At 42.3% G+C, this 25,919-nt stretch overlaps 1 protein-coding gene across 1 annotated transcript; it reads right to left on the bottom strand.

Annotated features, from left to right (window-relative positions):
* Positions 1 to 1,919: 1,919 nt before the first annotated feature.
* Positions 1,920 to 17,961, bottom strand: LOC134646726 (E3 SUMO-protein ligase PIAS2-like). Its single transcript, XM_063500581.1, has 6 exons — positions 17,891 to 17,961; positions 16,873 to 17,006; positions 3,289 to 3,466; positions 2,921 to 3,057; positions 2,804 to 2,841; positions 1,920 to 2,114 (listed from the first exon to the last, which is right to left on the bottom strand). The coding sequence occupies exons 1-6, from the start codon at positions 17,959 to 17,961 to the stop codon at positions 1,920 to 1,922; spliced, it is 753 nt and encodes a 250-aa protein (XP_063356651.1).
* Between the last annotated feature and the right edge of the window lie 7,958 nt (positions 17,962 to 25,919).

Raw genomic sequence — 25,919 nt, 5'->3', positions numbered from 1 at the left:
TGCTGTAACTGGAGCCTCGTCTCTTTATATACTGGACTGTATGTAGCGGAGATGACAACAAAGTTTACTTTGACTTCAGCACAGCAGCAAGCAGGCGCACCGAGGGCTCTCGGGCTCACTTTTCACTAATAGAATTTCGAAAAAACATCGGTGCAGATTGCAGTAGATTGCAGATTGTATCATAATGTCTTGTGTTTTCGTGTTTGTTGGTTTGTTTTTATTTTGTTTTACTTTGCGAGTTGGTTATTAGATGCTGCGTCCATACTCCCAGCAAATGGGCGGCAGAAAACCAATCGGTGCCTATGACAGCTCCAAAATGCGCTGGCTGATGTCGGGGCAGCATGAGTACGAGCAACATTATTTTGGAGATGCCCATGATGCCGCCCCCACCACAATGTCGCCCTGGGTAACTGCCCATGTCGCCCATATTAAAAGCCGCTACTAGAAATACCAACTCATGAGCTGTCCACAAGTGAGAGTGTCTTCAGTCGTCTCAAAATTATGGAAGCCCGTTTCCGCCACTAAAAAAAAAAAAAACCCAAAAAGGATCAATAACTCGAAATTTCGAGTTATTAACTCAAAATTTCGAGTTAGCAATCTATGTGATTGGCAGTCGGAGGCGCAGCGGCAGATTGTGCAGTGAGCATAATCTGGAGAGATGACAGTAGACTTCAGGAGACATCCCTCAACACTGCTCCCCCTCACCATATCAGACAGCGTGGTGTCGACTGTGGAGATCTTTAAGTTCCTGGGTACCACCATCTCCCAGGACCTGAAGTGGGAGACCAACAGGACAGAAGCAGACTGCAGCGGACTGTACGGGCAGCAGAAAGGATCATCCGCACCCCCCTGCCCTCCATCCAGGACCTGCACCTTTTAAGAACCAGGAAACGGGCAGGGAAAATCATCACAGACCCCTCACACCCTGGACACAGGCTTTTTGACCTGCTGCCCTCTGGCAGACGGTACAGAAGCCTGCAGACCAGGACCACCCGACATAGGAACAGTTTCTTTCCCCTCGCCATCTCCCTTCTAAACAGTTGAACTGTCACACTGCTCCCACTGCCAGACTGCAACTGCACCTTATGTACATTCTGTGGTATTCCTTTCATTTCATTTCTGCCATCCTGCATTTCATGTATATAAGATGTAGATTGGTTATTTATGGTTGGTTTACACAGCTTTGTGTATCTTTGTGTATGTATGTGTACACGTATATATCCACATATCCTGTCGTTTACGTATTGTTGTATTACACTACTGGAACCAAATTCCTTTTATTTGTCTGCGCATATACATGGTCAATAAACGCGATTCTGATTCTAATTCTGATTCTGATATGCAGAAACCCTCATATCTATCATGCTAATGCTAGCATTGTTAAAAAAAAAAAAAACTTATCAAAACTGGAGCATCCTGTCTTCAATACAAAATGGGAATTATTACAGGGTATACAAACTCAACAATCCATAACTGAAAACAAGACAATTTTCAAATATGGGTTGATTGTAAATTTTATTGAAAAAAAAAAAAAAAACTCGGAATGGATTATTTGACCTATGGTCATTAAAAAAAAAAAAAAAAAAAAAAAAGAAGAGTAGTAAGTAAACCATTAAAAAGCATGGTAAAATTTGTCATTTTTCCGGTATATAGAACAGCAGATACAAAAAGAGTTTGTACGAGTACCTAGGAGATACACCCGTGTCATTTTTTTGCAGTAGTGCAATGCTGAGATTTCCATATATACTTTGTCCGTAGTCCATGCAGAGTTTCAACTTCTCTACATCGTTTCCATGCCAACAGTGTCAACACTGTTGGATCAGCCATCATCAGAGTGCTCGTGTGTAAAAATTAACATTTATATATTTATTCCACATTAAAAAGAAAACCGGGCTAGAACAGGTCCAGTATGGCGTGGCTCAATCGAGTGAAATGTTATCTGATATGTCGCCGTCGGCCTCTCCTCCCCTGCTCCCCTCCCCTCCTGTGACGACCCCAGTTTCATGGAGGGAGCTGGCAGCATGGCTGATGGCGTCATAGTGGCTGCTGGACGACGAAACCAAGGCTGAGCTGCTGGTTGCTGCAGCTGCATTTTGCAGGATACGCAAGAACATCTGAGGCAGGTAATAGTGAGCAGAGAGACAAACTGGTTAGATCAACATCATACTGAATGAAAGCTCCAAATGCTTCGTTAGGAATTCAAAAAACAACGTTTTCACTTCAGTGTGTTTGAACCTTCTTTACATGAAACATTTACACTAAATCTATTTTGTGGCTACACAAAAAACTAAGACATCTCTCAGTCATCACACTGTAAGATAAAGCCAGTTAAACTTGATTCACTGTGGATCAACTGCACCTGCTTTGGTGCAAGTGAACATGACAACAAGTGCGCCAACAAAGCAATGAGACGACAGTGTTTCAGATGCTGCCTGTCGACAGCATCCTTGTTATTAATCTCTGTCTCTCTTCCACAGCATGTCTTTATCCTGTCTTCCTTCTCTCACCCCAACCGGTCGCAGCAGATGGCCCCGCCCCTCCCTGAGCCTGTGATTTGGTGCTACATAAACAAAACTGAATTGAACTGAACATGCAGTTACAGTTTTGGGAGAAAGATCATTTATAGTCTAAAAATATCTGTGCATTAAGTTTGATCACGTCAAGTTTTGAATGTTGGAATTTTGTAACATTTGCCACCAGTGTCATATCCATTCTAACTAAAACAAACAGAAAGGTCTACATGTCAGTAACATTATGAGAATATGTCCAGTTTACAAAAAGGGAGAAAACATAAAAAACATACCTCTGGATTAGTCTGAATTAAGGAAAATAGATCTGGACCTACAAGACAGAAGAATCAGACTTTGAACAATATTCATGTGCACATAGCTTACAGTCAGTGAACGTTTATCTTACTCACGCTGCATATCTGTGGGGATGGTGGCCGAGGCAGAAGGATGGAAGGGGACTGCATAGTCGGCAAGTGCAGAGTTCAGATGTGGCGGGTCCGGGGCCTGGACATTTGGCACTTGCACAGTGGGCAGGTAGGTCAACACTCTGAGTAAAAACATCAAAGGGATGGGAAGCTTTAGACACACACACACACACACACACCTGATGAGCACACCTTTAATTATCAACATGCTGGTGTACAGCGCTGTCAGACCAAATGGCAAAACTGACTGAATGCTGAAAACCAACGGACAAAGATCGAGACGATCATATTTTAAATTTGTTACACACAGCTCCGTTTGCAGTTCTGAATATATTCTCCACAGGCCTGCTCACCCCTTTGCATGCATCTCCTCATTCTTGGAAATGTTGCGTTTCTTGGGTGGACGGTTTTTGTCCTCTTCGTCATCAGAAGAAGAGCTTTCTATCGTCAGATCAATCACATCTGCCCTCTTGGTGTAGCTCGGCTCAGTAGAATCGCGGGCCACTGATGGTTGACGCAAAGGAGCTGAGGCTGAAAGATAATGGTCACGTGATACGATTTTTCTCTTCCCGTCCCATGAAAAGACCAAAAGCAATAATTATTTAATCTGTTTTAAAGGTTACTACGGATGAGGGCAAGTTAAGCAATCAAGTTGTTCTAAGATGGTTTATGGTTAAAAAACAACAACAACAAAACTACATTTATGGAGCTAGTCCACTCCTGCTATGCAAGCTCTTTAGTCCATTTGTGGGCTTAAAGGTTGGGACACTGGGAGATGATGACGAATGGTCTATTATTACTAATTCTCATTGGAGGTTTTGCACACGGACACACAATTGGGTTTATGCTGCCTCATCTTCCACCTCCCGTCTCTTTCAGCTCAGTTATTTGGTATGACAGTTTCTGAAAACAATATTGTCAAAGCACCAAAAAGGTACACAGTTTAATTCACAATAAAATGACACAGAGATGTATAAGGTGTATAAATCAATTTCTTTGACTTCTATCCCATACAGATGAGGACAGAATTGTCAGCCACCCTATGAACAGTTCATTTAAAAATAATAGTATTTCTCAGTGCTGCATCCTGCATCCTTGTTTTGAATACTTACATGACTTTTGTTGACACACAGAAAACTATTTTAGATAAAGGGTCACATAATCATCCCCTCCTGATGCTATTAGTTGGTGTATTTCTTTTGCTGAATAACAGCCTGCTGTTGTATATTGTAGTTATGTCGCACACGGGTCTCCTGAGCAATCCTAGGCCATTCACTTATCCTCCTTTCTTCATGATTCCTTCCACCTTCAACAGATTCCCAGTTCCAGACTCCAGCCACTGTGTTTAACTCTGGGGACAGTTCTTTGGATTGAACGGCTCTACCTTTTGTCTCCAAATATAAGCAGCACTTCTGTAGTGTCATCTGATGAAAGGACCTTGTGACAGAAAGGACCCAAGGCACACTGTGTTGCAGGCACAGGAATTTTCCTGATCGTGGTGTCTTTCTCCAGTCCAATACACAGCTCTTCCCTCAGGTCTCAGCATCCTACTCATATAGGGGAAGCATGATTTGGTGACAGCTGTGTGGGTGAGTCTCTGCTGACACGACCCCCTGGACCCACTGCTCCACCCATCCCCTGCAGCTGAGCCCAAAACCACACTCACCACAGACGTGCTTCCAGTATGCAGAATTTTTCTTGAGGTTTTCGTTAGCATACTTCAGTCTGGCTTGAAGGTGCATATGGTTCTAGTGATTTTCATCTTTGAGACTGCAATTCCCAATTTCATTCACAGTGTCTTTGAGGTTGTTCTAGGACCTTTAAACCTAACTCTCGATAGTTTTCTTTTCAGATTCCTTAAAATCTTTTGCTTCCGACCTCTACCAGGCTTACTCTGTACTGGGTTCAGCTGTCTTCCCACCTATTCCCTCTTCCTTCATTGTCCTCTGTGTGTATATGTTGTCACATTCTTCATCATGGATGTGTCACTTTTAAAACCTGGATTACTTTGTGGTCAGTTCAGGTTCAGCAATAAAGTTTTCTTTTACTTACTTCTTTTACATTATACTTTAACTTAGTTTCCAAGTCCAACTCCTGCCTGCTACACAGCCAGCCCACAGCAGCAGCCAACTAACCCCTTCTGTGGACAATCAGGTAGCAGCATGAACCTAGCCGCACTTCGTATTAACTAACAATAGACTTTATCGAGTGAGCTGCAACACTTGCATTGAAGACGAACATCCAGTTGTTGTTGTTGCTAAAATACTGCTGGGAAATGATTTTCCAGGCTCATTTCAATCCCATGGCAGGGCATATGGGTTATGGCAACACTCTGGAGCGAACAACAGTCTGATTTTATTGGCCAGGCATCCAGGCAGATGCGGGCACTGCCTGGAGTGTCAGCTGGTTAACCAGCCCGGTATTCCAAAAGCACCTTTGTGCCCATTACCGTGAATCCTCCACTCATCTCCCATTTGAGCGTATTGGCATGGACCTCACCGGGCCATTCCACCAGAGTGCAAGTGGATATTGCTTTGTGTTACCTCTGGTGGATTAAGCAATGAGATATCCCCAAACAGTGAAGTTGCGCACCATTTCTGTAAAAAGTTTGACGCCGATGCTCTTTCAGGTCATCTCCCAAGTTAGCGTCCCAAAAGAAATACTGACTGACCAGGGCTTGTCATTTATGTCTCACACACTAAAAGAACTTTATGAATTACTGGACATTAAAGTTATTCACACTACCACCCTCAGACTGACAGGCAGTTGGAGCGGCTGAATAAGACTTTAAAGTCCGCAGGGGGTGTTGGATCTCATTAAAGAAATCTGGGAGAAAGATCTGACCCCAGCCAAAAATGAGATTTACTATGTCCTGGACCTGAGAGCAAAGCTGCACATGCTGGGGAGATTGTCACAGGAAAATTTGCTCCACGCCCAGGAACGTAAAAGCACCTGTGCAACAGAAGGGCTAGACTGTGGCAGTTTTCACCAGGACAAAGTGCTTGTCTTGGTTTCTTCTTCTAGTTTAAAGTTCCTCGCCAAGGACCCTTCGTGGTCACATGGTGAATGGCGGTTGCTGACTATCAGGTGGTACGGTCGGGCATGGGAGGAGCCGCACAAATATATCACTCCGAGAGAGGCTGAAACGGCTTCTCTGTCCAGAGGTGCCAAATTCCACCATGCCTGTCTCTCTCCACTGCGATAACCATCTCCCACAGGTCCAGAGAGTGGATGTTGCTGCACTGCAACAGCGATTTACAGTAGGGGTGCAACGATACACAAAAGTCACGGTTCGATTCGGTCCGATAGTTTGGTGTCACGGTTCGATATTTTTTCGATACAAAAAAAATGTTCATGCCTTTTTAATTTGTCAATTATTAAAATTATAAATATTTATTTTAACTCAAAAGTACAGTTTTTAAATTTAATGTTGCTGAAATAACAAAATAATTAAAATAAATCTATCTGATCGAGAAATCCCTCATCTTTGGAAAAGAGAGTTTATTACAGAGAAATGGCTCTTTCCAAAATAAAAGCTATACTATACGCTTCTTCTGGGGTATATTCTCAGCAGCATATTAAACATATCAGGTCCCCATAAGGAGAATCAAGTGCTAACGGCTGTCTAAATGACTCGGGTAAAGTTTGTAGCATGCGTGCTTGTTGTTTTTGTCTGCTTCCACTTGTCTTTGCACTAGGATGATGTCGGCGTAAATGTGCAGTCATATTCATTGTGTTCCCACTAGTGCTGTCAGCGTTAATCTCGTTAAAATGACGTTAACGCCACAACGCTGCAAATCTCCGTTAACGAGTTACCGCGGATCGCCCCGTCTGTGGGGCTGGATGTAATTGAGCATTGCGTGGCACATCCGACATACTGTTTTACTTTTGTCCATGACGTGCTTACCATCAGGGTCATACTTCACATGAAGACCAAAATAGTTCCTGTTAAGAGATTTTATTTAATCAACTGCTTAATGTTTTGTCAATGATGTTCACATATTTTATACTACATGTATCTTGTCACTTACACATGCACGTGAGCCCTTGCTGACTTCTAAGAAAAATACATAAGCCTACTCTGCCGTTGGAAACAGGAACCAACTGGCTTCTGTTCCCCTTAAGATAGGCTTGACCAGTTCCTGTTGTGACAGTTGAACGTATATGTTTTATGCTTATCACCTTGTAAGGAGTTGTATGTTATCTCTTCCTACATGTGTCTGTGACGCAAACATGCTTGAGTATAAATAAAGCTGACTACAACGCCTCGGTGTGAGTATCATCCGATCACTCACCCGTGCACGTAGCGCTGCGAACTAACTCTGACTGTCTTTGTATTCTTTCAATGTGTTTTCATAATGTCTTACCACTGACATTTAATTGGTCCTTCGAGCCGGATTGTTGATTGATATTATTATATCATCTAACTATTCACAGACGGAGCCACCGGATCCTGACGTCGTGAGTACCTGCACTGCAACCACCGCTTCCAGCGAAGCGAGGAAAAGCCCAGAGTCGTAAATTCGCCTACTGGCCAGTGTCTTATACAGGTTCACGACGCCAGGACTCGGTGACGCCGGAACAAAGAACACAGCGCAACATTGAAGGTGAATATAAAGCAGCCAGAAACACTTTGCGTTGAATAATCGATTTTTAGCTTGACACTGCTCAAAGTAGAAGGGTCCTGTGTGGACCAAAAGGACAGACGTGTCCTATTGTAAAACGTCCTGTGTGGACCGGGCCCTGTGTGGACCCGCACGTAAACGCTCGCCTGTGTAAGACGGGATAATTCGCCCTGTGTGGGCCCATTCCGCAACAAAAGAGAGGTTGGTAGCTCGTGGTTTCATTTCACTCCGGGAGTGAAAGGTAACGAGAGTGTCAAATAAAAATAGGATTTTTCTAAGCGCGCTGTATGTTTGTTGAGGAGTAAGTGCTTAATTGAATAGGAACTCTAGGCTCCTGCACTACTCCTAGTGTTTTCCTGTGAGTACTGAATGGTGAGGAAGAGAAAGGTTGCGCATCAACGAAAAAAAATTAAGTCCGCCCTGAATTTAGTTCAGGGTAGAAGGCTGACTTAATAAACCTCCTCTGACTCTAGTGCCAGAACGTCCCACAGTGTGTGTGTTGGTAGTATTAATAAATAAAAAATATAAATATTGTATCGACTAAATAAAATTAAAATGGGTAACGAAGCTTCAAAACTCACTGCTGACGAGCAGTGGTTAGAGAAAAAATGTCCAGGCGCTGGACAAATTAGTGCATGTAGATGGAGAAATCCAAAAGAAAACTAAATGTCCTACATGGGAGGGAAAATGTAGCCCCTCCGCATTGACTAAATTAAAAGAAACCCCCCAAGCAGAAATAAATAAAAAATAATCCTAAAAGGAAAACAAAACGTATTTAAGAATTGCAATATTTTAAAATTTGTAAAGAGGAATGTAGTGGAATAAACAAAAGGTTAAATTAAATTAGAGCTTATCTAATGTATTCCAACTAATAATAGGAAGGATAACAACCTGTATACTGGTATTAACAATGAAATATAGTTGGCATGACGAACGTGCCTAGAATGAATAGAATGCATAAATCCAGATAATTCACACGAAAGTATATCAAATAAAAAAAGAAAAATCCATAAGGTATATTATGGCTGTGTCATTGTTCAGCTAAGGAAAGTGTGTCTCCGGCTTGGGTGGGGGTGAAACTGCAGATCACCCCCAGCCCTTGATGGATACATAATAAAATATATATGAAATATTATAATAGACTATTGTATATTTGTAGTATAGTAGTATATTGTAATATACTATTGATGTTATATAGAAATAAGAGAAAATAATTATTAATAATAATATTAATAATGACATAATATTAATGAGAAGAGTGCATAGAGACACTTGACCTGCTTGTAAACCTGTCATCCTAGATGAGATTTTGTTAAGATGAAGAGCAAACCTATACTAACAACTAATAAGCCAAACCCTGTATACAACAGCTAAAGCTACAGGTTTGAGAAGTTGAATTAAATATGTGGACACTACCAAGCTAATGAGCAAGTTACATATTTTTTATTTAATTGTTGTTGCAAGAGCAGAAGCTGCATGATATTAAAGCTTATACATGCAGCTGTCTGTGAGCTCAGTTTTTTCCTTACACTTCTGCTTTGTTTCTGACAGCAGCTTTTTCTTTTTTATGTGTCCTGACTCATGTATGTTTTGTTTTGGTTTGATTATTTTGTTTTTTTGGAAACAAATTTGTGATCATGCCTCTGGATCACAATGACACATAATGATTAAGCATATGATTTGCTAATGCCTAGTTTTAGAGCTGGGAGCTATGAGCTGTAAGCAATGCAAAGTTTTTCCCAACTTAGAAGTTTGACATATGTAACATGTATGAGATACATGAATTCTTTTAAAACAAAATAGAAATTGTCTAAAATGCCTTAAGTAATATGTAGTGCTGTATCTACAAAGGGAAAAAAGAAGAAGCATTCAGTAACTTGGAAATAGCCTTTCTATTTACATGTAGATGGAAGTGCAGGTTACATGAAAGCTGTTTTAACACAGGCATTTGGAGAAAAACAACGTATGCTTGCATTTTACTTCTGTAAATTAGACTCTGTTGCGTCAGGCCTGCCCACATGTGTGCGAACCGGTGTAGCCGCAGCAGAGGCAGTAAAAAGTCAGCTGACAATGTTTTAGGACACACTTTAATCATCAAAGTGCCCCATGCAGTGACTTCAATTTTAAATCTAAGCCAATTTGTCTTACCTGACACATGTGAGACAACTCTCAAATGTTGGAAACTTATTGTCGCTATATGGAAAGTTCAACAAAGAGTTTGGTTAGTCTAGAGAAACGGGAAATATGTGTGCCTGTGGTATGTCTGTGACAGGAAATCGTGTGTGTAACAGGAACTACATGCCCATAAAAGGAGCTGACTGTGTCAAGGACGCAGACAGGCAGAGAGACACACAGACAGTCAGTATGTTTTTTCAGCAGTACATCATTTTGCAAGAATTTGGCAGAATAGAGGTATGATTACTTCTACTGGCAATCCAGTGCAACACGGAAATCTTTTAAAGGCACTGTTGGAAGTGATAACATTGCCAAAACAGTTAGCACTATGCAAATGTGCTGCACATCAAAAAGATGACTCTTACATCACTAAAGGAAATAACTTTGCAGATTACGCAGCAAAAGAGGCTGCACGGCAAGAAACAAATGTTCTCACATTAACCTCGTGCTCCCTGATACCGATAGAAGTCCTCAAAGACGAACAAAAGGCGGCCCCACAAAATGAAAAATCCTCGTGGATAAAAGATGGCGCAATTTTGAAAGAGGATATCATGACATGTAATGGGAAACCTATTCTACCTAAATCCCTACATAAAACAGCGGCATTAGTGACACATGGGCATTGCCATTTGTCAACAGCAGGGATGGTAGATAGATATTCTTTCTAAACAATTCTACTCAAAAAATTTTGAAAACTCAGCCAAAGCATATATAAGTACATGCATGATATGCCAAAAACATAATGCACAGGGAAATTTAAGGCCAAAGAGAGGCCATTTCCCAACGCCGCCACATCCTTTCCCACACCACCTCACCCATTTCATACCATTCACATGGATTTTATTGAGCTAAATGAAAGCCAAGGTTCAAAAGACGCTCTAGTGATCATAGAAGCATTCTCAAAGTGGCCAGAAATCTACCCAGTGAAGAAAAATGATGCAATCTCAGTGGCAAAATGTTTGTGTAATCATTTTATCCCTACATATGGAATACCAAATCTAATAAGATCTGACAATGGCACACATTTTGTTAATGAAGTAATCAGCAAGGTTTCTGAAGCACTAGGATTCAGCATCAAACACCACTGTGCTTACCACCCACAAAGTGCCGGACTAGTGGAAAGAACTAACGGCACGATAAAACAGAGACTGAGGAAATGCATGGAAGTAACAGGGAGACCATGGCCTGAATGGCAGGCTTACAAAAATTGACGCCATTTGAAATAATTCATGGAAGACCTTTTCCCACTACTAATACTGAGTGAACCAGTAAACAAATCAGCTAGAGAGACTACTCTAGTAGAGTGGATGGCAAAGTTGCTAGAAAATACTGAAACTGTGTTGAACAACAAACTGCTGTGTGACTCTTCTCCAGTATTTTCCAGGTTGAAGGCAGGTGATTGGATCCTGATAAAAATGCTCCAGAAGAAAAATTGGAGTTCCCCGAGGTGGGAAGGACCCTACCAAGTCCTCCTGGATCCACCAAAGCCACACGAAGAAGGTCGAACTACTCCAGGATTCATCGACGTCAGACTAAAGTGAGCAACAGCCTAGATTCCAGTCCTCCCTAACCTCTGGTGTTCGCTCGGTGGGGAGTAGGGTGATCAGTGGCAACACTTGGGATCCCACTCCTCTGGCTGAGGTCTACTCACCAGGGGCCCTGGGAGTGACAAGGGGTCAAGAAGAAACTCACTCACAAAACAAAAGAATATTTAAAGACAATAAAAGTGCTACAATGACACCTGTCATCACAGTACTATGTACACTCTTGTGGTTGGTGGCCATCAAGAGCCAGGTGAAAGGATTGAACCCCTGTAACGAAACGGCCTCCACGCAGTAGCTGAGCAACTGAGAGCCACATCCCTAATGTCGTTTCAGAAAAGGATCGCACTGGACATGCTTCTGAGTGAAAAGAATGGGGTATGTTCAATGTTTGGAGAACAATGCTGTACATTCATACCCAACAATACAGCGGCGGATGGAAGCCTCACCAGAGCCCTGGAGGGTTTAAAGACCCTAAATGAAAAAATGAAAGAACATTCGGGAGTCGACACTTCGATGTAGGACAGCTGGATGGACATGTTCGGGAAGTACCGTACTCTGGTGTCATCAATTCTGGTGTCCATGGCTGTATTTGCAGCAATACTCGCTCTGTGTGGATGTTGTTGTATTCCCTGCATTAGAGCATTAATCAACAGACTCATAGCCACTGCCATCACACCACATGTTACGTTCCACCAAGAGACGATGATGTTGCTTACACATCAGGACCGAAACACAGACTCTGAAGAAGAAGACAATTTTAATTATTGTAAACAAAGTGAAAACAAACCTAAATGTTGATCATATTAATTTTGCTAAATGATACTCTGGTTGAAAAAGTATACACAAGTGACTGGAAGTTGAAGTAGGTAGAAAATATTTGAACAACAGCAGGGAATGTTAAGAGATTTTATTTAATCAACTGCTTAATGTTTTGTCAATGATGTTCACATATTTTATACTACATGTATCTTGTCACTTACACATGCACGTGAGCCCTTGCTGACTTCTAAGAAAAATACATAAGCCTACTCTGCCGTTGGAAACAGGAACCAACTGGCTTCTGTTCCCCTTAAGATAGGCTTGACCAGTTCCTGTTGTGACAGTTGAACGTATATGTTTTATGCTTATCACCTTGTAAGGAGTTGTATGTTATCTCTTCCTACATGTGTCTGTGACGCAAACATGCTTGAGTATAAATAAAGCTGACTACAACGCCTCGGTGTGAGTATCATCCGATCACTCACCCGTGCACGTAGCGCTGCGAACTAACTCTGACTGTCTTTGTATTCTTTCAATGTGTTTTCATAATGTCTTACCACTGACATTTCCAAACGCCAGATCTGAATGAGGGTGGGGGAGGTTCAATTTCGGGTCGCGTTGAGGCAGTTGCCATGTTACAACGAGCTTAACTTTTGTCTCGCTATCTTGCGCTGCGCTCAGTGGATCTGTGCTCGAGAGTGCAGCCTAAGCGGAGTAGTCGAACGCAGATCCACTGAGCTCTCAACACAGACAGCATCGTCAGAAGAAAAGTTGATAAAATAAATAAAAAATTTTGTATTGTTCGATACATATGCGTACCGAACCGAAAGCACTGTATCGAACAGTTCAATACCGATACGAGTATTGTTGCACCCCTAGTTTACAGATGTGTTCTACCCCCTGGCCAGCCGTACGACTCTCATAGAGCCCCACTTTGAAACGCAGCCAGCCAATAGTGTGCGTTCAAGGCCCAAACACAAGAGACAAATTGTTAAAACAAAATAAAAAAAATTATGAAAATGGGGGTAATGGTAGAGTCAACAGTTCTGATGGTAAAGAAGGATGGGTCTATACAGTTCTGTGTTGACTACTGGTGAATGAGATGCTTGCCCCATGTCCCAAGGCACTGAGCTCCTGTACCAGATAGGCACAGCTTAATTTTTCATGACACTGGATTTAACTAAGGGCTACTGGCAGATTCCCTTGTCTGGAAAGTCCAAGGAAAAAGCGGCCACCACATGGACCAGGTGCTGCGGCTGCATGCTGCACATACTGCCGCCTACCTGGACGATGTCATCATCCACATGACATCTGGGCGGAGCATGTGCAGCAGGTGGCTGCAGTCCTGGAGTCCCTGAGGCAGTTGGGGCTCACAGCCAACCCAAAAAAGTGTGCGGTTGGATGCCGGGAGGTATCTGGGGTACCACTTGGGAGGTGGGCAGGTGCAGGTGCCACAGATAGAGAAAACGGCAGCCATGGCATCCTGCCCATGTCCTAAGACAAAAAAGACATGAGATGGTTTTGGGGCTGGCTGGGTATCTCCACCAGTTTGTACCAGGCTTTGCAGAGCTGACGAGCCCCTTTATCTGTCTCGTCCAAAAGGTCGCCCCAGATCTGGTCCAGTGGATGGAGCAGTGGCAGATGGCATCTGTGCAGGTGAAAAGGGCCCTGTGTGGGGAGCCGCTGCTTCACACACCAAAGTTTTCCCTTTCATCCTGCAGATGGACGCCTTGAACGGAGGGCTGGTGGGCCATTTTGTCCCAGCAGGTAAGAGCATCGACCACCTGATGTTCTGCATCAGCCGGAAGCTAACGGTATGCGTTTGAAGATAAGAGCACTGTGGAAAACTAGTGCCAGCTATCAGGTGGGTGGTCAGCTTCCTTGGGTATTACTTTCTGGGGTGGCCATTTGCCCTCTGGTCAGACCAAACCCCAATGCAGTGGCTCCACTGCTTGAAGGATCACCCAGTGGTATCTGACTGGGGGCGTGTATGACTGTAGCCAGTTTCCAACCTGGGGGATAAGCAGGTTCGGCCGGACGGTAGGGGTGTGTAGCAGAGGTATGGTCTCTGGCTCCGCTGCAGGGGAGGATTTGATGCAGCTGGCTTGCAGGGCAGGTTTGGACAATAAGGTAATGTTGGGAAATCAGTTTTACCCCGGTTCTTTTTTATTCCTCGGGCCTCCAGAGATGCACCGGACCCAGTATTCATTTTTACAAAATCTTTATTCATCTTCATTTAAGCATGCACTTCTAGAAGGGAAGACGAGGCCGGTGTCCCTCTGAAACAATCTTCACCCCTTTGTTAGTTCCAGGCAGCTTTATAGAAGCTGACCCCATCATAAAACCCCCACAGTGTGCTGCAAACTCTGTGTCTGTGTCTATGTGCACGAGCACGTGAGTGCCTGTGTGTGCACGTTCCCGCGTGTCTATGTGAGTGCATGTGAGTGAGTGTGCATGTGGATGTGTGAGTGTAACAGTTTAAGCACTGTGTGTGTGTCTGTGACTTCTTGGGGGTCATAAAAGTAATCTCACCCAAGCTACGCCAAATTCCTCTACACAACATAGAAACAGAGTTAACATATTACATCTTGTTGTTTTACATTTACAGATAAACATGTGGAAAGTCTCCTGCAAACCTACTTCTAAGTTATAACAATTATGCGTTTTTATTAAAGGCACAAGCATCAGCATCAGCAACCCCCCAACTGTAGCTTCCTGTCTCCTTTTATGACACCAGACCTCCAGTGTCCATAAATTCCTTTCTCTCTAAACAATTACACACTCTCAGGCCTACAGCTAAGCCAAACTGAAAGACAGACCAATCCTTCCTTATTACTGTGATCTAAACAAATTTAACACATTACATTCTAATAATTATTTTCTTGTACTCACAGTAATCAAAGATCTCCCTTATTACCGTGACGCTGGGACCAGAGCAGGGAAGAGCTGGAGAGCCATCTGGCTGGGGCTGAAAAGTGCTGATAAAGTTGTACACTTACATTAAAAACTTAACAAGCTGATGTAGAGATGTTTCTGCTACCGGAACTCTGTGTGGCATCTATCTGGGCTCTAATCTGAGCTGCTGTTAACTTGTGATTTCTAAGGCTGGATGACTGTATCCTCAGCAGCAGAGGTGACTCTTGGTCTTCCTTTCCTGGGGCGGCCCTCATGTGAGCCATTTTCACCGTAGCCCTTGATGGTTTTCGTGACTGCACTCGGGGACACATTCAGAGTTTTAGCAATATTTTGGACTGACTGACCTTCACTTCTTAAAGTAATGATGGATTGCCAACCTGACTGCTGCACAACACAACTGATGGTCCCAACTCCATTAAGAAGGCAAGAAATTCCCCAAATGAACCCTGACAGGCACACCTGTGAAGTGAAACCATTTCAGGTGACTACATCATGAAGCTCACTGAGAGAAGGCTGAGGGTTTGCAGCGCTGTCAACAAAGGGTGGCTACTTTCAGGAATATAAAATATAAAACATTTAAAGTTATTTATCCATTTTTTCTTTGCTTCCATAAATCTTGCTTCATATATTTCATGTCTTCAGTTTGTATCTACAATGTAGAAAGTAGTAAAAATAAAGAAAACTATTAAATGAGAAGGCGTGTCCAAACTTTTGACTGGTAGTGTATATTTACTTGTAATTCATAGCACACTTAAAAGTAGAAATAGAGACAGAGCCTCTTCTGTGGAACAAGCACTCAGTTTGGATTTGGGAGACAGAGACCCCTTGTACTTTGAGGATTAGGCTTAAAATGTTCCTTTTTGACAAAGCATATAGTTAGGCCTGAATAGGTGACCCTGAATCCTCTGAATTTTCTCGTTTCCTTGACCCCCAACAGGTGATGGCCACTCTATCCTAAGCCTAGATATATGTATATAGTTTTCATCCTGTTAAAAAAAACATTTTTTCCTCCCCACTGTCCCGAAAAAGCGCTTTCTCACAGGGATCATGTGATTGTTTTCTCTGTATCATTGTAGACTCTTTATCCTACGATATAAACTGCCTTGAGATAACTTTTGCTTTGATTTGGTGATATATAAATGCGATTCAATTAAATATTAATTTTATATATTTATTTATCAAAGCTCATCAATTTTCAAAAGCAGTCAATGACATTTGTTTTAACACACAAACTTCTGTGGCACTGACCATCTTACAGTTTTTGGGCAGTACTGGAACTGGGTGCACATGAGAATAACATATACACTGGGTACAGAAATTTTTCACTCTTTGTTATATTACATCCATTTGCTACAGTCATTTAAGTTCTTTTTTTGCCTCATTAACCTCCTAGGACCTGGCTTCCACATATGTGGACATCACATTTATACTGCCACTGTCCTATTGAAATTTAACACGCCCTCATATGTTGATCTCATGTTTCTCAGAAACAAAAATCATGTAAAAAAACAACAACGACTGGTAATTCTTCGTTTTTACATTCATCAGGTCCCAATGAGCCCAAATAGCAAAGAGAAAATAAAAATGCATGCCATGAAAGAGTTCGGGTCTTAGGAGGTTAAAGTACACACAGCACCCCATTTTGACAGAAAATACAGGGAATTATTGACATTTTTGCAGATTTATTTAAAAATAAAAACTGAAATATCACATGGTCCTAAATATTCAGCCCCTTTGCTGTGACACCCATGTACTTCACTCAGGTGCTGTCCATTCTTTCTGATCATCCTTGAGATGGTTCAGTGTAACAGTGTAAAATTTAAGGGGGTCTGAATACTTTCTGTGCCCACTGTAAATGAATCCACCATACTATTAGAATTAAATCAAAGCTGCCAGGTGTGAAAGTGATGATACTTACTGTCAACTTCTGAAACTGACTGAGTGGGGATCTTTAGAGCTTCTTTCCTTGGTTTCATTGGGAACCACGTTCCATCCTCCTGGAACTCGATTTCATCTACATCCGAGCAGTCATTCAGGATCTCCAAGAATAAACTTTTATTGCAAAATAAAGACACCAAGAGAGAGAAAAGTAAAAATTCAAAACAGCAATATAAAGTAACTTTACACTAACTTTACACTAACTACACAGGCTGGCAATATCCTTGTGTTAGTATTCGAGATGTCCAATCATCCTTCATGGCAGGTTCAAATTGATTTCTTCAGTGTTGATTAAATATGCATCTATGCATGCACAATGAAAATGACATGCATAGTCATTATATGTGAAATACAGTGCTGTGCAAAAGGTTGCCGCATTTTTTTATATTTTGCTTGGAAAATGGGCAATGGCTGCGGTGAATAATTAAAACATGCACAGAAAAATCTAAATATTGTATAAAAGGCAAAAACAGTTTATAGTTAAAGTCATATTTGGTATAAACACATGTATTCTCAGACAGTCTGAGCTCTCTTAGAAAGTGTTCTTGTAATTCCTCTCAGTAGTCTTCAGGAATAATTCTCAGTAGTCTTGATCCATGCTTAATGATCCAGGAAAGGAAATCCCAGGAAGTTGATTCTGTTCATCTGGATGTTTTCAGTGGGCGAAACGTTTCGTCACTCATCCAGGTGACTCCAGATTTCTCACCTGACTGCAGGTTTCCAGCCTTATAAACAGCACATTTGCACAATGACTGAAACTAGCAGCACAGATTAAAACTGGGCCGTGAGGTCAGTTTCACAAACGTGGGTGTCCACGTCGAATGCCCACTTTCCCAGCAGGTTGACAACATTACCCCATCAGTCTTTCATAGCTGAGGGGTAAAAATTTTACGAATGTCTTGAAAAGGCAAAGAGAAATGAGGAGCGGCTCAAGGCTTTTGGCTTAAGATACATTCTTGCTTCTTCTTTCAGCTGCTCTTGTTAGCGGTTGCCCCCACCTGTTACTCCTACCACATACCTCACTGTCCTCATACATGTCCTGCTCCACCCTCATATACTTATCTGCCATACTTCCTCATGTAGTACCACAGTTCCTCTCAGTATGTTTTCTCTAGCTCCACAGAGACAGTAAGTTTTCAATACACTTCCTTCACTTGAACATTCCCACCTCTATCCTTCAATCTCTCGTCCTAGCCAATTTTTCTCCAGCCTCAGATAAAGCCTGTTCTTTTGCCACTCCTCTCTTGGCTGTACACCTAGCCTCCTGTCTACATTCCCCTCCAGACTATCCCACTATGCTAAACTCTTCTTTGAATACATTCTCATTTCACCACCAAATCACCTTGCCTTCTTTCCTCTATCCAGACCATATCCCAAACACCTTCTTGGCAATTGTGCTATAGTGCTTCACCACAACAGCTGTACTTTCCCAGTCATTGGGTAAAATATCCTACTACCCATCTCAACTCCTCCCTCATCATCTCAACTCTTTGCAACAATCATTCTTCAGCTTGGACCTTCCTTCACTTCCACTTCTTGATTTCCAAAGTCATCCTACAGACATACATCTGATACTGCCTAGGTAGATTCTTTCTCTGTCAGACGGTACCATCAAAAAAGATGTAATTTACCTGTGTAAACCTGGCTCTCCTCATATATTACCTCTATCTTATTAAAGTTTGTGTTCAACACAGTTATTTCCATCCTTTTCCAATATCCACCACTATCTGTCCTTTTGCTTGTCTCTTCTTAACATCATATCTACTTAACCTGTCATCACCTCTGTTTGTTTAATTTACATTACGTCATTTTGCATTAACTTCTTCTCCAGTCACTAACCTCTCTCACCTGGGGACACTTTCTAATATGTCATCCGACTTACTCCAGAGTTTCTCTTTCATTCAACCTGTGGGGCAAATGCACTGACCACATTCAGCATCACCTAACTGATTTACAGTGTCACATTCATGGTCCCAGCTTCAGTTCACTTTTATTTATATAAGGTCAAATCACAACAACAGTCACCTCAAGGTGCTTTGTATTGCAAGGTAAAGACCCTCAATAATATAAAGAAAACAGAGAACACATCATATGACCCCCTACGAGCAACACTTTCGTGACAGTGGGAAGGAAAACCCCTTTTAAAGAAGAAACCTCCAGCATTCTGCAGGCTGAGGAAGGAGGTGCCACCTGCCGCAAGCGGTTGGAGATAGGGGAGGAGGACAGGACAAAGACATGCTGTGGAAGAGAGCCAGAGATGAATGATAGCTAACAAATAAATGAGGTGTATAAACACACAGTGAGTGAAAAAGGTGACAGAAGAGAAAATTTGCTCCAGGCCCAGGCAGCAACACCTGTACAACAGAAAGGCTAGACTCAGGCAAGGTTCACAGAGAGATCAAGTGCTTGGATTGCTCCCTTCTTTTACCTTAAAGTTACTTGCCCATATGGCAAGGACCCTTTGTAGACACACAACAGTGGGAGATTTCAACTATGAAGTGGTGCGGTTGGACAAGGGAAACACACCCATTTTGAAACACACCCTGGCATGATGGTGGGTTCACGGCCCAACAGGTTAGCAGAACATAAAAGACAAATTCTTCAGAAGGAATTTGCTGTATGGTTTATACAAATTTATAACACTTCCATCCGGCTTGTTCAGAGCCCCAGCCACCGGGTTGCGGTGTCCACATGCTGCCGCCTACCTGGGTGACATTGCAGTGGGTGTCCAAGCTCCGTGAGTCCCTGAGGCAGGTGACGTTAACAGCCAACCCGAACAAGTAAACAGTTGGACAGAGGGAGGTACGGTATCTGGGGCATCGCCTGGAAGACGGGCAGGTGTGTCCCTAGATGGACAAGACAACAGCCATCGCATCTTGTCTGGGTCCCAAGACCAAAAAGGAGGTGAGGCGGTTCTTTATGCTGCCTGACTATTACCCCTGGCTTATGCTAAACTTTGGGGACCTGACCAGCCCTTTGAGTGACCTCACATGAAAAGGTGCCCCAGATCTGGTCTGGTGGATGGAGCAGTGCCAGCCACTACCTTTGTGTAGTTGAGGAGGCCTCTCTGTGGGGAACCCCTGCTCCACACCTAATTTCTCCTTCCCTTTTACAGGGCTCTAGTCTAACTTTTTGCCATGGTTGCACTGGTGCGCCTAACTGTTTTTCTTAGGCACATCAGCACAAACGTCAAACACCAGTTGGACAATATTGATTTGTAAATGATTAACTAACAATCTTGTCCACACAAAGTTCTTTATTTGGAGCACCGTTCTACAAGAAATATAAGTTACTGAGAAACTGCTTGTGCTTAAAGTGCTTTGGCACTCTCTTGTAATATTGTAGACAACACTAAACTTAATCATCACATCAGCCTCCTCTGACGACCTGTTTGCTGCTGCCTGCCGCTGAAAGGCAGTGGGGGAGAGGGGACACTTGGGCAGTGCATTTATCGCAGCATATAATGTGTTTTCTGGATACACATTAGCACCAGCAACAAATGCATTATTGCTGGCCATGGTCTGTCCACACTCATGACAGTAAATGCAGTGCATTATGTCACATGTCTACTCACTAGGGCTGGGTATCATTTTGCAATATGACATAATTTTAAAAAGTTTAAATTTCTTCAGTATTGAACAGCAGAAATGAGGCTTTCTTATCTAAGGTCATTTTTGAAGAAAACGAGAAAAAAAACGGTGGCCGACAGTGCAGTAAACAACGGTAGACTGGTGCGTAATAAGCGAACACAGAGATTTGAGATGGGAAACTGTTCCTGAAGTACATTTTGGTCAGAGAGGGACAAGACCTGCAGCTCAGAATCTGTGAGCGGCTGACTTTCAGCCCCGACGGCGTGCCTGTATACGTGCCGAGAGTTGAGAAAGCCGACATCTCACTGATGTGTCGGGTCCGCGCTTTGTGGTTACGTCTTTTATGTGGAATCCGTTTAAGAATAATAATAATAATAATAATAATAATAATAACAATAATAATAATAATAATGGATTGCATTTATATAGCGCTTTTCGAGACCCTCAAAGCCCTTTACAATTCTATTATTCATTCACTCTCACATTCACACACTGGTGGAGGCAAGCTACAGTTGTAACTACAGCTGCTGTGGGGCAGACTGACAGAGGCGAGGCTGCCATATCGCACCATCGGCCCCTCTGGCCATCACCAGCAGGCGGTAGGTGAAGTGTCTTGCCCAAGGACACAACTACTGTTTTGATCATTACCTCTATTGTGTGTCAACCTGTGCTCTTTTTTTTAATTCTTCCCCGTTAATACTGTGAATTTTTGTCTAGCCCCCTCCCCCCATATTGCTGTTAGTTTTGTTGTATTGACTGTGTTCTTTTTTATTTATCCTCCACGAGAGTTCATTTGCACTGTATTGTGTTATGTTGTTTGTGACTGTATTGTTCCAATTGTTAATTAATTAAAAAAAAAAAAAAAAGTGCTCTTGGAAAAGATGGACGACGCGACACCGCCATTGTGCAAGTCTGCGCAGTAGTGACTTGAGGTGGAGCGACTGTGTAACGCTCCCGCCCACACATCCGCTGGACGTGACCGCAAACACGCCCCTCTACACTTTTTACGTAGCCCGGCTGCTCCAGTTCTTTTGCTGGTTTACCGCGACTGACTCGTTTAATTAAGGTAAATACAACCATGTGACTGTTATAAAAGAAGACACACAGCTTATCATCTCATAGTTCTAAAATGACTCTGTTGTTAATTCGTTTGCTAGATTAGCCGCTAGCATACGCACTGTGTTGGAGGCTTTTTGCTAGCTAGTTAGCGATGCTACACACCTGTTAATCTAATATTATCTGTATTATTGAAGGATATAGCACTTCTTATGTTTTTTTTAATCCATTTTTAGACAGAGATGAGATCAGCTGCACACTCTACAGAGGCGTCAAAGGAGTTTGCAAAGAAAAGCGACTGGACTTCTTTGAGTTGCTTGAAGACGTTTCACCTCTCATCCGAGAAGCTTCTTCAGTTCTAAGGTCAAATGGCCGAGAGTCCCAGATTTAAACCCAGTGGGAGTATCCCCCCAAAGAGGGGGGATACGTTTCACCTCGGATGAGAGGTGAAACGTCTTCAAGCAACTTAAAGAAGTCCAGTCGCTTTTCTTTGCAAACTCCTTTGACTACGATGACCTGGATGACTGAGAACCTTCACAGACACTCTACAGAGGCCCAGAGTTACTGTTAATATCAAAAATATAATGCTGTCCTTTGAGATTTTAACATAAGACTGTGAGTGTAATGGATCTAAAACTGTTTAAATCTTCAGAGCCCTCTACAGCCTGGTAACATGGAGACTTTAAAAACAGCAGCATGAGGTTTCAGTAGTGTAGTGCGATTTGTTCTTTTCATTTAATAATAATCCATATTATATCAACAGCTACATTCACCCTGGAGAGAAACTAGTGAGGGAGACCATCAGGACCAAGCTGGGTTTCCTGGGTCCAGAGGTTTGGAGAAACTTCTTCTCTTTCTTTCATCACAGCTGTCCTGTGCCAGAAGTTCTGTTGACCCGCTGAAAGAGGCATCATTTAAGAAACAACAGGAAGACTGAAGCTCATGGCATTGATCACCAGCAGCTCCCTCACAGGGAAATCTTCAGCACTCCTCTGTAGGCCCGCCCCAGGAGATGGATAAACCCAGCATTTCATGAACACTGTGATGGAGACCTTTGCTTTGTGTAATGTTATAAATACTCGGATACTCCCCAGAGGCTCTGGACTTTTACATGAACATAATATATTCAGTCCTGTAGAAAGTTATATATTTAAAAATATATGATCCTCTCTGGTTACTCTGGTATGAATAACTCTGAATCACTTTATGGTAAATAACACACTATGTGCAAAAAACTGTGAAAGAATTCCAGATGACAAGTTTGTAGTTCAACATACAAGTGACGACCTTTGACCTTCATCATGTTTTATTAAATTGTGTTAGAGAAAATCTCATATGCTCTTCATGCAGCTGAGTACATCAAGTGTTTAAAACGGAAGCTGTGCAGGTCTGAGATCAGCAGCTTTGTGAAACGCCAAACTGAGGTCCTGTTAATGCTGATATATAGTGACACAGTTACATGAGTGATTAATCCTTTTGTTTTTTTGTCTTTAACTTTATCAATAAAACAGCTGCAGCTTCACTGACAGCACATGTGGTACTTTAACCTTTGTACTGTTTTCATCAGTTCATTTTGCAGTTAACATATGAACATGTTGGATGATCTGTCTGCTGTCACTGGGTGGTGCTGAGGTCTGAATCTGAGGGCAGCTCCTGTAATCACAAAGAGAACAGAACCATCAAACTCAAATATAAATTTTATCCCTCAAAATTGAAATGAAGCTGATTCTAATGTCCTCACACACTCGGGACCTGAAGTTCTTCTCTTACATTTTTTTCAGTATTACAGTACACTACAGTACTTTAATCCATAGTTCCTGATTAATGAGGAGTTACTGAAGTACAAGCTTTTAAAAAAATGTTACTGTCTTTACAGATGTGACAGACTGAAAGCATGCTTCTGTTTGCACATATTTAATATTCACCTCTGCACAGGAGCTGCAGCAGGGTGCAGCCTGTTGTTTTTTGAAGTATAATACTTGTAATAAAAGTACAGTAACAGTAATTAGTAACTGAGCAACCCGGGGCGTTTCTCTTGATTTCTTTAGTAAATTCATTCACCTGCACAGATTGGCCAAACGAATCCCGACAGTCGAGTGCTCATTTTAGCTAGCTAGGTCTCAGGACCTAGCTAAGGACGGTAGTTACGGATTAGCTTACAAACACGTTTAACTTACCGAAAAAGTGCAGCGGGGCCTCGGGTCCTTCTGTCGGGTAGTCCAGTTCACTGAAGAACACCTCAGGCTGTCAGTTTAAAACACTCGGTCGTGTTTTCGTAACGTAAACGCTGGCCCTCCTCTCAGAGCCTACGCTCTATCTGCTATTCCCGAACAGAGATACGCAAGTTTCTCCGTGACTGCAGCTGCCAGTCAAAGCTGTTATGATGACGTTTCACCGCAATTTAACATCACCGCGGTAGGAATTAGAATCAAACTTATGGGAAAGGAGACCCCTTGGACATCAATCAGCATGATGAGAACTATTGATAACAAAAGAAAGAATCTTTGGAAAAAAATTATCGAAAAAGGAGCGAAGGCACAGCCATGGTTCGTATTTGCTGTGTGGTCGGCTGCAATGTTCAATCGCACGACCGGCAAGAGAATAAGCTTGAAAAGGGTTTGTCTTTTCATTCTTTCCCAACCTGGAAGCAACATGAGGCAGCTCGTGTATCGGATGTTACCAAACGAAGGCGTCTAGCCTGGATAGCAGCTGTGAGACGAGCTGATATCCAGTTCTCTTCCATCTCGTCATGTTTAGATGCAGTGACAATTGCACATTTGGAGTTGTGGTCATATGTGGTTTTTATATACAGGGTATTAGAAAAAATTTTGCTATTTTTCTTGTTTGTTTGCACATTATTATTGTGTACATATTACATATGTAACATTATTGTTAATATTATTATTAGATACCAAAGATACAATTTGATTGAGGGTTTTCCTGTCATAATTTCAATAAAAATGCAATTACACACGTAAACAATAGGATCAAAATAAACTTTTAAAAAGTCTATTGATCAAATGCTGATTTTCAAAACATTCTAGAGGAAAATAGAGATAAAATAATCTGAATAATAACAGTGATCTTGGATGATGATGGAGGCTTCAATGGATTATTCTGTTTCAATCAATAGGTTCATATCTATGACAATAATTTGATAAGTTTAACAGGTTGGTTTAGGCCTGGCAATACAGCAAATATTCACAAACTTTTGTTTTTGAAGAATGTTTATCTTTTTTGGGACGAAGCTATCTGGCAAAATGATACAACCCTTTTAACCTCATCTTTATGTCTATCATGTGGCTATGATACTGGATTTTGGTTTGATGCATATGCAGGTTACAGCTGGGGAATGGCAGTATGTTGTGGATTGATTTGGCATTTTCAACCACTGTTACACCAAACTCTCTCACTTATAACATGATAAAGGCCTCTTACCCAGTGTCATGGATTTTCTATACTTTTGGGGACACTGGACTAAAGTCTGAGGCAATAAGTCAGATCAAAGAAGGCAATGATTCTAAAATGGGAGTTTACTTGTGTCATTATATATATCCAGGAATATGTGCCTGAGGATAGTTGTCATGAAATCAATATTAAATCAAAGTATTCCTTAATTACCACAGCTGACACGAGTTCTCCATAGCTGCCTGCTGTCTCAGGATCTGTCTCCAAAAAGGACCAGGGAGCGCTAACATGTTATGTTCTAAACTGATGAAGAAAATGCACATTAAACATAATATAAACTTACTGAGTGAAGTAATGTCAAGAGGATTCCTTTAGCTCCTATTGGGTTGGTTCCTTGATCAATGCAATACAGAATCATTAATCTGGTTTTATGTAATGTCCTTAAAACATGTCAAAATGAGGATCTGTAGTCTGTGTGGCCTCCACATGCCTGTATGACCTCCCTACAACACCTGGGCATGCTCCTGATGAAGTGGCAGATGCTCTCCTGATGGATCTCCTCCCAGACTCCAGGACTAAAGCATCTGCCCACTCCTGGACATTTTGTGGTGCAGTTGGTGGATGGAGCGAGACATGATGTCCCAGATGTCCTCAATTGGATTCAGGTCTGGGGAATGGGCGGGCCAGTCCACAGCATCAATGCCTTCGTCTTGCAGGAACTGCTGACACACTCTAGCCACATGAGGTCTAGCATTGTCTTATATTAGGAGGAACCCGGGGCCAACCGCACCAGCATATGGTCTCACAAGGGGTCTGAGGATCTCATCTCAGTACCTAATGGCAGTCAGGCTACCTCTGCCGAACACATGGAGGGCTGTGCGGTCCCCAAAGAAATGCCACCCCACACCAAAACTGACCCACTGCCAAACCGTCATGCTGGAGGATGTTGCAGGCAGCAGAAGGTTCTCCACGG

This window comes from Pelmatolapia mariae, linkage group LG17 (genome assembly GCF_036321145.2).
Source record: "Pelmatolapia mariae isolate MD_Pm_ZW linkage group LG17, Pm_UMD_F_2, whole genome shotgun sequence".
Lineage (NCBI taxonomy): Eukaryota > Metazoa > Chordata > Actinopteri > Cichliformes > Cichlidae > Pelmatolapia > Pelmatolapia mariae.
The sequence above is the reverse complement of the archived record's forward strand: the minus strand, read 5'-3'. Positions and strand labels throughout refer to the sequence as shown.